Source organism: Pipistrellus hanaki, assembly GCF_964339955.1.
Source record: "Pipistrellus hanaki genome assembly, chromosome: 8".
Taxonomy (NCBI): domain Eukaryota; kingdom Metazoa; phylum Chordata; class Mammalia; order Chiroptera; family Vespertilionidae; genus Pipistrellus; species Pipistrellus hanaki.
This window is the reverse complement of record NC_140510.1, coordinates 81,932,635-81,946,515: the sequence shown is the minus strand read 5'-3', so window position 1 is coordinate 81,946,515 and position 13,881 is coordinate 81,932,635. Positions and strand designations below refer to the sequence as shown.

At 35.4% G+C, this 13,881-nt stretch overlaps 1 protein-coding gene across 1 annotated transcript in view; it reads right to left on the bottom strand.

Moving 5' to 3' along the window:
• SPAG16 (sperm associated antigen 16) overlaps positions 1-13,881 on the bottom strand; it is a 563,299-nt gene that overhangs the window by 230,251 nt on the left and 319,167 nt on the right. The window contains exon 14 of the mRNA XM_084891337.1: positions 11,453-11,579. Within this exon, the coding sequence (XP_084747463.1) occupies positions 11,453-11,579 (127 nt within the window). The remainder of the gene's footprint in view (positions 1-11,452; positions 11,580-13,881) is intronic.

Genomic DNA, 13,881 nt, shown 5'->3' with positions numbered 1-13,881 from the left:
AGTGGGCTCACGTCCATGGTCTCACACCATCATCCAGCCCCGGGCAGGTGCTGAAATGGCAGAAAACAATGGGCAAGAAGCAGGAAGACTGCGGGTGATAGCACACCACTGATAATGGATGAACTAACAGAAGGCAGTCATGAGTTGTACCATGAGGAGAATCACAATAAACTTCAGGAAGTACTGTCTTCCCGAGAAAAAGAGAGAAAAAATAAAATAATATTCAACTAGTCTGAATTTTAAATGAAGAAATCAAAGCCAAACTAAAGCTTAAAAAATTACCCCAAATTCTGTCAAATAACTTAAATATCAATTATAAATTATATAAACATTATTAATTATAGTTTGCATGTCAAAAATATGTTTAGCAGATATACACTGAGTGGCCAGATTATTGTGCGTTCAGAGATCATAATAATCTGGCCACTCAGTGTATAAAACTCTTAAAAAAAAAACTTAACAGTTACATATTAAAACACTACGATAATTTTACCCTAATGCTAAAATGAAAGTGATCAGACTGTAGAAAAACGGGTACACCTGTATTGCTCAAGGCAGCACCTAAGTAGCTATGGTTAGCTATGGTTAGCCTTTTATTACGCCTTTGTCAATATCATTTAAATGCTTTGTTAAGATGTAGATTAAACGCCCGTAAGTGTATCTCAATGAAATGAGTTGATACGTGTGGAAAACACCTGCATGGATGTTTTTGCAGTGTGGCTTAGAGCAGTGTTTCCCAACCTTCTCTCATGATGAGAATCACCTGGTGGAGTTGTTAAAACACAGATTCCTGAATCCCAACTAAGAAGTGCTAAACTAGAATTTTTGAGAACATATAGGTAAAATTGCATACCTAACTTAGTGCTCTGTATATAACATCTGTCTTAGAGCACTAGTTAAGTGTACAATTTTACCTATATGTTCCCAAAAATTCTAGTTTAGCACTTCTTAGTTGGGATTCAGGAATCTGTGTTTTAACAACTCCACCAGGTGATTCTCATCATGAGAGAAGGTTGGGAAACACTGGCTTAGAGTATCAAATACACAAGAAACAATCCAAATATCCATTAGCAAGACACTGCAAGCAAACAGCGGTTCACCTATATAATGGATTATAATGTAGCCTTGATAATGAAACGATAATTCCTCTCTACTAATATATTTACCAACTACCCCCCCCTCAAAAAAAAAAAAAAAGAGACAAATTTTTGGGAAATCCAAGAACCAATGGAAACTAAATGATGTCAAACTCCTGCTAGAAAGAGTCTGGTTGGGACTCTGCCTTTGATAAATTTCGGCTCAACAAAAAGTTAAGACCACAAATAATTTGCTGCCCGAGTCTCTGTCTTTGCATTACTACCCCCAGGTTCCTAGTTGCATGTGGACGTGCCTGTGTGCTATCTTCCTGGAAACCACAGAAACAGACCCACAAACTTAACAAAAAACAAGCAAACGAAAAGCTCGCACCTGTTCAGCCCAGCCTCCCACCGAGTTTAGTTTCATGTGTACATTGTCGGTTTTTCCAAGAACGAAAATGTGTCTTAGTGCTTGGCAGTCAAATAAACAACAGATGGCCATCTCCTTATAAACATATTTTGTTCTACGACTCCATTTGAAAATTTCGCCTTTAAACGTATAGAATGAGAAACTGCCACAGACTGATATGTCTGATTTCACTTCGGTTAATTTAAAATTCAGGAGATCTGTTATGTCATGAGGAAAGGAGTGTACACAAGAAGGCTTGTCTTATTTTTTGATGTTTCCTTTATTGAATGAAAGGTTAGAGCATGATTGATGGTTATAAAACACCATGTTATGTATGAAGCACTAGTGGTTATTCATTAGAAATACACGTTAATTAGCTACTAATTTTCTGGTGCTGGGGGTCTATATAACAAGAGGTGGCTTATTATCTTGCACCGATAAAACCCACTGTAGGATACCAGGAATACTTGCCCCAAATGATTAACATGTAGTGCCTAAAAATTATGATTAACATGGAGTGCAACAATGGCTTCAAAGTAAAATGATCTTGAAGAAGAGCCAAGTAATCACTATTGAAGCACTAATTGTTTGAATGTATATGAGACTACAAGCAATTAGGAGACTATGAGCAAATGAAATTAGGAGACTATGAGCAAAATAGGTCAAATAAACACAAATTGATGCAATGGATAACAGTCACTGAGTCCTTTAAAGTGACAGCAACACTGGGTGAAGCAATCCATAATGGAATTTTTCATATTACATATCATTTAACCCATCAGCCAAAGAAACAGAGCTACAAACCACCAGCAGGCTTGCCAGCAGTATTCTCAGCTACCAATTAGGGGAATTTAACTTCCAAACACAATACTTCCAATCCCAGTATTAACACTGTGATTTAATTATTATTTCTATTTAAAAAGCGAATGCTGAACTTCACAGGTATTACATTTCATGCCTAATTACACACAATCAGGAAGTCACAAAACCTGTATTCAAACTCCTTTCTGTCTGATTTCAAAGTCTATATATGCTCTACATCATACCCAGGCAGGGAGGGCTGAAGGCAATGCATTGGGGTTTCCTTTGGGTCAAATGCATTCTATGAGAAGTACCCCCAATGTTCTTACACAATAATACCATACCTTGTTCATTCCAATAGTTCCAAAAGTTTATTTTTGCCAAGAGACCAGACCTAGGTCCTATTGCATAAAAAAATAAGGTGATACCCATAAATGTTAAACTAAATAGTTATGTTTGACCATACATTAATCTTTACTCTTCTCTAAGAAAATACATTCTGATAAATGAGGCAAGGTGATGAAGTTGAACTTGACTCAGAGGGTTTTTATTTTATTGGAAATAGTATCAAACTCAGTGTCATAGACAGATGCTTATAACTGCCTATTGAACATCAGGTTTAATTTAATGACATGTTAAAATAGAGATATCCGGTAGCAGTAAATGCACATGGATTTTGAGGCTGGAAGGAACAGGGTTATAGTCTCAAGACTGCGACTTACAGCTGTAGACTTTTAAAAATGTTATTCAACATCTCTGATCTTCGGAGCTGTGTTCGTGAACAATATATAATATTTTCTATAATGTGGTGAAAATATTCTCTAACTTGAAGTTCTGTGTGTGATAACTAAATATAATAATGCTCTAAAGTGCCTGAGAGAATAAATGTGAGCTATGTTTATTAAAGCCAGTATTAACGACCATATGAGGAACAGAGCTGTCTGAGTCTACTATAGATTATAATCTCTTTCCTAATAACACAGATATTCTAAAATTGACACAAATAACCCATTTCAACAAGGAAATGAAAATTGGGGGAGCATATGAGGAAAGTTTTAGAGAAGATTCAGCTCATGTTATTTCTATTCAAAAGAAAACTTTTCACCTCAGTATATTCTTTTAGTTTGTTCCCTTTAATCTTAAAATTCACTTCAATCAGTACAATTCAATACAAAAGACAAGGTAAAGGGGTGTCTTAACTATGACAAAAGTGAAGTGTTGTCAAAAATGTTTAAGTTGCTCAGCTGGTGTCACTCAGTGGTTGAGCATCGACCTATCAATGAGCAAGTCCCAGTTTGATTCTCGGTCAGGGCACATGCCCAGGTTTTGGCCTGATCCCTGATAGGGGACATGCAAGGGGCAGACGGTCAATGATTCTCTCTCATCATTGATGCTTCTATCTCTCCTTCTTCCTCCCCTTCCTCTCTAAAATCAGTAAAAATCTATACATTCTTTTTAAATGTTTAAGTTATACTAAACACTGGTTAGGAATTTTGCTTATTCTTGTGCCCTCTTCCAAACACAACTTTACATCTTTATTGGAGTAAACTTAAGGGAGCTACATGAGTATAAAGAAATTATTTGTATCTCTTAAAATTTTAAATGATTTCACAAAATTAACCTATCTGCATGTCTCAGATAGAAACACACAGGAAGCCATAATAAGAGGGAAGTTTAAATCATTATTTAAACTTGAGATAGGCCTATCTCAAGAAACAGGAAAAATCTCAAGTAAAGTAAATGCCTTTACATCTTAAAATCTAGAAAAAGAAAAACAAAAGCAGCCTAAAGTCACCAGAAGAAAGGAAATAATAAAATATAAACCAGAACTGAATGAAGTACAGAACAAAATGACTCTATAAATTAATACAACAAATGAATTTTTTAAAGATTACATACAAAATTGACAACCCTCTGGCTAGATTCACTAATAAAAATTTTTGTAGTGTATAAGATATGTAAAGAAATACATTTTATTCATTAAATAACAATATTGTGAATATTTATACTAAAATGATTTAATATTTGATCATTTTATTGTATTAAAATATTTACTTTTAATTTATAAAAAATTGGATATTTTAGATAAAAGACTTCTGCATGAAAAAAAAATATGATTAGTGGTCCCCCAAGTCTCCTACCCTGCCTCCCTCTCTCCCTTTCTTCTATATTTATTTGAGCATCTGTTTTTGAAATAAGAAAAGAAAGTTCAGTTTCATGATAAGCAAATATTAGTAGGCAAATGACTAATATGATGTGACAGCTACTATAAGAATATCTAAAATATTTTATGTTTCTATATGTATCAATCTTTTCAACATTTTACATGATTAATCATTCAGTCACATTGTACCCTTCTGAACTACTACTATTCACATTTTACAAATGAAGAAATTGAAACACAAAGATTTTAGACAATGAATGCCAAGGCCACACTGCTCATAAGCACCAGAATTAGGGTTTGAATGCAGACATAATGACTGTGCACTATTACTGCGCTGTCATCTCTGACATTGATACAACATAACATATGACGTAAGCCCAGGATTCTATAGAACCAATTAAGTACATTAATTTTTCAAATATATCTGCTTACATCACATTATTGAAGCTATGAGTTATTACATAAATAGTCAGCAAATGTGTAAGTCTTATCTTTTTGTGAAAAAAAAATGTTCCACTTGTCAAGTTCAATATTTTAAGTACTTTATTTAAAAAAAAAATAGCAAATTCCATGTGGTACAAAGTTTTCTTTGTTGCCTCTTGACACTCTAATCCAGAGTGGAAAAAATGGAGAGTTGTTTCAAAAAAGGTATAATAGGACTTTAATAAGTAAATTCACCAGTTGAAGGGGGAAAGGTATGTTGGTAAATAAAATAGAAAAAAAAAAGATCTTTGCATTTAGTGTTAATTTCACATAGGTAGGGAATAGGTGTTTAAAACTTATGATAGCTGACATTTATTGCTTTTGCGGAGGATTTGTGCAATATGAAGGCCACTGGAGCAGATCCCCAAAGCCAGCTGTATCCCAATATGTGGATAACAATGCAATGAGGCTTTCTTTGAGTACTGCAATATATCATTGCAATTTGGAGCACTCTGAATATCTTTAAGCGGGTTAATTTTATGCAAACTACTCCTACCCTGATTATAACATTCAGAATCTTTTGTAATGAGTCAGAGAATAACCCAGAAAATGTTTCACAGAATTTCACGTTGTATTTCAGCAAAATATTATTTTAAAGTTGACCTTAAAGATGAGTTATGCCTTTTATCCACAAAACGTAAGTTAATTTGCTGACATTTTATGTGATGACAAGTATTTGTCAACCATGTGCTATAAGCAGATATTTTTGAAAATAATATTACCATTAATCATCCTATCAAAGTAAAGGCAATATTTTAACTGAACAAAAAAGGAACCATTAAAAAAAATGTTTGCTCTATAGAACATTTGTTTGCAAGTTCTTCTTCTGGCACATCTATGTAAGGGCAATCACCTGTAAAAGCTTTGGAATAAAATTCTTTTTTTTTTAAATTTAGGAACAGAAGTTTCTACTTTGAAAATATTTTAAAACTACTTCTGATTGGTTTATAAGACCAACTAGTTGATGTAAAATAAGAGAAATATCTAGCAAACTTTTATCAAAATCCCTTTGCATAATTGGTGGGTAAATGTGACAATCCAGAATCTAATTTATAGCTAGACCATGATGTTCTTTTTCCCTTTAGGGGTTTCTCTCTTTGCAAGGGACCATTATTGGTAACTTGGATGGTTCCTAAATGCAAACAGAGATCTTGACTTGTGAAGCATTTAATTACAGTGTTAAAACAATATTTTTGAAAATATAAGCACATTGAATCATCTTTTTTTTTTTCCTCACTGAAATGTCATTTCAACACTTCTCATTTTCCAGTGAGAAGCAACAAAAACTGGAGGCCATAATATAACAACACAGGATTGATCCCACTTCCTGACTTTGCTATCAGCCAGTCGGCCAACCTTGGGCAACTTAGCTTACTCCTCTAACCTTTGCTTTTCCAATTCCTAATACAGATAGGAGTGGTAATTCCAGTAATGATTAAATGGATGATATAGATAAAGGGTAGGTATTAAATCAGTGTTAATCAGAAAATCACCTTTTGGAATAGTGGGCTTGGGCACAACAAGCCAAAGCTATAGTAACGCTGAGTATATAGCGATTACTACAGCATTTTAAAACAATGTATCTTTATGCTTGCTCCCTCGTAGACTATGTGTTCATAAAGGGCATGGACTCTGTCACAGCCACCAAGATCATCACTAGGTATTACTAAGTTGAACGTGGCTGAGGGTTCAAACCTAGAGAGAAAAGCGAGCTCTGACCTTGTTTCCACGTTCTGGCTTATGAGTGATGCCCGACTCCTCTAAGAGTTCACCAGATTCCCATCCCAGGAAACCAACAGGCCCATGCAGGGCACAGATAGAAGTATGAAGTGAACAGTGGATGAGGTACCAGACAGGATTCAGGAGTTTAACTACTTTAGTGAGTTATTTTATTTTTTACTCTTTTTAATTTTTTCCCTTTATTAAGATATTAATATGTGTCCTTATCCTCCCATCCACCCCCCATTCATGCCCTCACCCACCGCTAGTGTCTGTGTCCATTGGTTATGCTTATATGCATGTGTACAAGTTCTTTGGTTGATCTCCCTCCCTAATCCCTATCTTTCCCTACCTTTCCTCTGAGGTTTGACGATCTGATGGATGCTTCTCTGTCTCTAAATCTGTTTTTGTTCATGAATTCATGTTGTTCATTATATTCCACAAATGAGTGAGATCATGTGATATTTATCTTTATCTGACTTGCTTATTTCTTTTAGTATAATGCTCTCCAGTTCCATCCATGTTGTTGCAAATGGTAAGAATTTCTTCTTTTTAACACAGCATAGCATTCCATTGTGTAAATGTACAAGTTTTTTAATCCACTCATCTGTTGATGGGTACTTAGGCTGTTTCCAAATCTTAACTATGGTAAGTTGTGCTGCTATGCACATTTGGGTGCATATATCCTTTCTGATTGGTGTTTCTAGTTTCTTAGGATATATTCATAGAAGTGGAATCACTGGGTCAAATGGGAATTCCATTTTTAGTTTTTTTAGGAAACTCCATACTGTTCTCCACAGTGGCTGCACCAGTCTGCATTTTTAGTTCTGCTTTAAAGAAACTCAGAGCGATCAGTTACTGAATCTTCTGGTTCAAGTTAAGTCAGGAAAATGCCAGATGTTGGACAAGAGCAGTCAGTCTAGGGAGCAAAGCATGGCCACCAAAGGCAGTCCAGGTCATGCACTCTGTATCTGATTCATCGCAAGAGAATAGATGTCAGCAACTCCGACATTGCCAACCCAGCTCTGAACAGCTCACAGGTGCATTACTCATTCAGTTCTCTGCTTTACTGTACTCTGAGCACATCTTTTAAAAATACATATATCAAAAGCCTTAATATTTCCATTGGACTTGTGAATGACTAAAAACGTCATTGCATTTATTTTAAATTGGCTTCTAAATCACAGATGTATATTGGGATTTTTCATGTTGCTTTCTGGGAGGCATCATAAGTTTTAATTTAATATTATATTACATATCATATTCTGGCAATAGTAAGTCTTATATTTCAATTTTTATAATGAAATAATCATATTGTTTCATAACTTTGAGGAAAAGTACTGCATGTATTTCTGCAAAGCTGAGTAATTTCATGGGTTTCCAAACAGCAAGCAATTTAGTAGCCTCTCTTTGGTAATTATAGAAATTTATATCTCTCTCTTCATCTCCCACAAAACCCAGCGCTGATCTGTCCAGCTGACTCAGAGACTGACTTAGAGGTCGGCACATTCATCATCGTTGACAATAAGCTGTGAGATTAGGATAATGATTTAAGACTAGTATATGTTTGGGAATGGGAGAAAGACGTTTAAAACTAATTTATAGGAATATAATCCACTGGTCATTTTCATGTTTCATCAAAAATATTTTAGAGGATGTCTCATTACTAATTGATCCCATTGAGGTGACAAAATGTACTGTTCTTGCTTTACTGAGAAGAGAGGGAAGTCATGCATCTCCTGTTAGGTTCAGACTTTTAGCATAACCTGAAAGTTTATAAATTACCAAAGAATTAACATATCTTAAAGCTATTAAAAATTAGCATACTATGGGTTTAGTTGATGTTACAATTCATATAACATCATCCCTATCAGTATGTTGTACATTTTTTTACCATATAATAAAAGGAACTATAGCTATCCTGGCTATCCTTTTCAATATGTCATAATATTCAACTGTAACAATTAATTTATATTTAACTCCTTCATGAACCATTGGGATGCTAAACAGCTAATAATTCTATATTATATAAACGACATATAACATGTATCTTTTTAAAACTATGTGTACAAATGAATTTTTAAAAATCTGGTTTTGCCAAGATTTTCTGTTTTGTGTTTTAAATACTGAGGTACATCAAAATCACTAGTAGTGCCAAATGCAACTGTAGTGAAATGAGTCTGTTTAATTCTAGAGTTGTTTTCATACATTTTTTGTAAATTTTTATGTCATTATTTTATTTAACACCCTGCCTTGTCTAATTATCAATATACTAAATAGGGTAACTTTCCCTTTGTTTTATATGCTAAATCTATATTACAGAAGCCAATTAAAAATATATAAATGTTTTCAGAAAATAAACACATTATATGGATTTTATTTCTAATCATTGATACATTTACCATTATTTGTAATACTTATACCAAAATATTTCAGAGCATTTTCTTAGTACTAATGAATATAGAGCTAGTATGCATACTAAAAACAAAACTACAAAAATAATTTAACAATATAAATTTTAATTTGATATTAAACCAGTTAAAATATATATTGATATTGATTAAGGTATTCAATCTTTGGATTCACAATCTTTCAATGCACCTCTTCAATATCCATATATCCCTCTATGCTATTGGCCTTGTGCAGGCTGAGTCCCTCTTTTCGCCTGTGTCATAGCCACTGTGGAAAATACAAACAGCACACACAGAGCTCCCAGCACTGAGTAGGAAGGTCAGTGTCAATAAAAAACTCCATGCACTTAAGGCAGATTTGTGAGAAGCAAGTTCTTGTAATGAGGACAGTTGTACGTACTTCCAATCATTAGTGCTTTAGTTTTTTACAGAAAGTACATATGAGACACACTTTCTGAGAACACTCACTCAGTTGAAGCACTTTGAGAGACAGGAAAGAAAAAACTGAAATCAAGAGGAAATGAACATAAAATTTAGGTCACTGCTAAATGAATATTTTCCCTATGAGTTTGCCTTTACCGATTGCTTTTATACGCACTTCACATCTAAGTGTTTGGGCTAAATGCACCTTAAATCTTACTTTTCCATTGATGCTCCATTAGCAGAAGTGAACTCCACTGCATCAGGTCCGAGCTGTTTTTGAAAGGCCTTGGGATCTCTGAACCCCCTACCCCAACAAATCACTGATTTATGCTTTCCTCAGTCTCCACAGCGCGCTCTGACTCCTGCCTCCTCAGAAGTCTAAAGCTCTGCAGCAGGTGAAGCTGGTGTGTAGGGCACTTGCAGCTCTACTTAAAGATTCCTGTTCTCTGTTCACCCTGGATACATCTGCCTCAGAGGACTTAACAGAGCCCCTCGGACTGAACTTGGCTCCCTGTTCACACCATCTGTATGTCATCCTCATACTCCCTTATCAATGTCAATCCCATGTTGTATAAGGGGAGACAAATGGGGAAATCATAGTGGCATTTTTTTACTGACCTAGAAACCAGATACTATGGATATCTCTCTTTTTTTCCTTGTAATCTCCTGGAATCTTGGTTTACTTCATTATTTTCAATAAATGTTGCTAAGAATGAATATGGAGATCCTCCTGTTTTACATATCTTGTCATACCTCAAATTACTAAAAATCTGTGCTCAATAAGCATCTCTATTATCTCTTCTCTTTCCTTCAGTTTCACCTTCTTTCTATCCTCCTATACCCCCCCAATCAAATAAGCATGTTGTCTTATATCTGAACAAAGGAAGAGCCTTTCTCAGACCCTAGAGCCACAATCTTTTCTCCTCTTCACCTTCATAGCCAAACTATGTAAAAATGTAGTTTCACATTTCATATCCATTTCTTCACATGTAAAGCTCTCCAAGCCACAGTAATCCAGGACCGTCCAGTTTTAGCATGAAAATCCCATAGCACAGGAAAGCCCTCAGTCCTAGAAAACCTGGGAGAGCGGTCCGCTTTGCCCTAGATCCCTCCTCCTCCTGTAATCTCTGCTACAATCACAATCACTTCAAATTCTGAGAGTTAAACCCTTTCTCTTTAATCCACTCAATCTTTTTTTATTTTCAAAATCTCCTAGTTCAGATTCTCATCTGCCCCAAGCCTATTGTATTATACTAGCCTCCACAATGAGACTGATTCCCTCACCCTCCTATCCATCTTTCTAAAAGGCAAATCTGATTCTGTTACCCTGCAGAGCAGTATAAAACTTCAGTCAGCTACTCTCGATCCTGTATTGGTCCATCTGTATGCCCTTGCCTGACATTTTTCTTCTTCCTTAAGTTCTATTCAAATGTATTATTACTCCCACAATAGATCCTTCATGGCTTTGTACATGTGCTGTTCTTCCCTGCAATCCACGCTTCTCGAAATTACCTGATATAGTCTACTTACCCGCCAATCTCACCTCAGGACAGCGCAGCTACTCCTGGAATCCATCCACACTCTTCCAAGCAGATGAGGGTCCTCCTACTTGCTTTTCTGCTGTACCTTGTATGTTCTTTTATTGTAACACATACCTCATAATCTCTTTCTCCCTTCCCTATTTAATTACACTCAAGGAGAGGCACTCTATGTTTCCCTTTCATATGGGCTGCACCAGCAGCATTTCTATTTCAATAAATAATTGAGATAATGTTTAATGAAGTAATGAGATTCTTTTTATAGGCCTTACATTTCGGAGGCAGGGTAGATAAGAGTACATGGACAGGATCTTATAAATAGAAGCTTACCACCTGCCCCTGATCAATTACTTTGTAAGTTGTGTTCATTAGCCCGAAGAGTGACTGTGGGCTTATTAAAACCTGGAGAAAATTGACAATTTTCTTACCGTCCTTGCATCCCATATAGACAGGGACTTGTCTGCAGAAGCTGTGAGGAGAGTGTTGGAGCAAGGAAAGAACTCAATGCTGTTGACGGAGTCCGTATGTCCATACAAAGTGCATCTGCATCTTTCACTGGAGAGAGATGAAGAGTTAAAACCGGAGTTAGCACCTACGTGTTCCGTATGCTGCCTATGTGCATAGAACAATGCTGATAAAATAGTTTAATTATCTAAGATGTAAAGTAGTTTAAATGGCAAAATGTACAAGAACAATGTTTTTTTTTTTAAATTCTAAAACTACCTTACATCCTAAGCACTTTATAAATTAGTAGCATGAAAATGAATAAATTTAAATTATCTTTCATTTAAAAAGCCACTTGCTAAAGCCATCTTTACAGTATCTAATTTATTCCTTATTGTGAATGACTACATAGAAATTGTTCCCACATCATAAACGAATATGCTGAGAGAAAAAAAAAAAACCAACAACAGCTCACTAACATGTTAAGACCAGATAAACTGCTTTAAGTCTTTCTGTTTCTTTCCCCCTCAGCTGTAATGTGCATTAGAATCGAGTGAGACACTTTTAGCCCATTCTTAGCCTGGAGGCCACGTATTCTATTCCAGTGGGTCTGAGATGGAGCCCGAGTATTAGTGTGCATTAGCCTCCCCTCTTGGTGATTATAATTTGCCTTCAGGGATGAGAATCTAAACCAATGGTTTTCAAAGGGTTTTACACAGGCCGACAGCATCGGCGCTTCTTGGGAAGAAATCAAAATGCAAATTCTCCGGTGGGATGGAGGCCAGAGACCGGTTTTAAGAAGCTCTCTAGGTAATTCTGATTTGGGCTACCATTTGAGGACCACGGATCTAAACTGTTAGAAACGGCTGAAAAGACAACTCCAGTTTTGCCTTTCCCCCCCATTTTATGAAAGGGCTGTTCTTACTGAAGCAGGGTACAGGTATATCACTCTTCATTTGTAATGTTTGGTTGCTTTTAATTAACTTTATTTATAAACCTATTTTAAAAATTGACAAAGAGTGGACGTAAGGTAACTAATAGTACTGTGAACAGATGAGTCAATATGAGTACATTTTTAATATGATGACCCATTAGTTAAGCTCTGATCCGTATAATACTTTTTTAAAAATTCTTTATTGTTTAAAGTATTACATGTAGTATTACATATATCTCCTTTTCCCCCCCATTGGGCTCTCTCAGGCAACCCCCATTCCCCAGCACATGCTGAATATTTATAGTAATCCTATTCTTGTCAAGTATGTTTTTCATACATGCATGGATCAAATTACATACATGTTAGCAGAGAGAAAGAGAATCTTTAATATTTAGAATAGCTATTCTATTGATAGATATGTCTTCTGTTTTCTACAGGCATGAAATATATAGCTCCTGGGAGGTGTTTTATGTTTAATTAAAAGAAATAAAAAGAAAACATAAAGATAGACAAAATGTCATAAAAATGTAACAAAAACAAGCAATACATATAATATAAAAGCAATACAGATTATTGCAATAAAAAGAAAGATATATGTGAACAGCATCAGAAAAATATTAAAGTATGGTTCATATTTCCAACCTCCTATGAGCAATTACTGAAACAAAAGTTCCATCTGTGACAAAATTAAGCAGTACACTTTGGAAGTGGTTGATTAGTGGCAACTTATTAAAAGGCTATATTTATTAAAGAGACTAAAACTAAATAGGATTTTTATTATTTTTAATTGGAGCATTTCAACATATAATTATGTTCTTTTTTTTTTACATAAAGAATTAGTCATTAAACTAAGTATTCTATTTGCAAAATCTGGTAATATTTTTAGGCAAATGCAACAGTATTATGAGTATATTTATGTCATCACAATAAAGACCTCAGAAATACAAATACACAGGAAATACATAATCTAAGTAATGCCTGTCCTTACATGTCATATGCACTACTGAGAAGGGAAAAAAAATGGTGCACCTTCACAATTTATATTCAGGGTTTGTCTGTTATCATTAAAACCTAATTAAATTATTTGGGAGTGTACATTCATTTACGGTGGTGAGGTGGAGGGAGACATCTCTCAGTCATACATTAAAGTTCTCATAGCTTCCCAAATGAAAGGGGAAGGATGGGTCTTTTTATAGCTTCAGGGAAGGAAGGACTGCTCCAGAGTCACTGGCTAAAGGTGGGGGACTTCCAGCCAGAGGAGTTGCAAGAGCAGGCTTGCGAGAGATTAATTAGCTGCCAGAGAAGGAAGTCCTACTCAGAATTCCTCTGCAAGGTGAAAATGGACTAAAGTGATGGAGCATGACAGCACCGTAAGAAATGGAAGTGATTTGTACATTTCCATCAAAAACATAAACACTGAAGCTTGATGCAATTTTCTCTCTGTTGCCCTGTCTGCTGGCTTCCTATCATTTTCGCAGG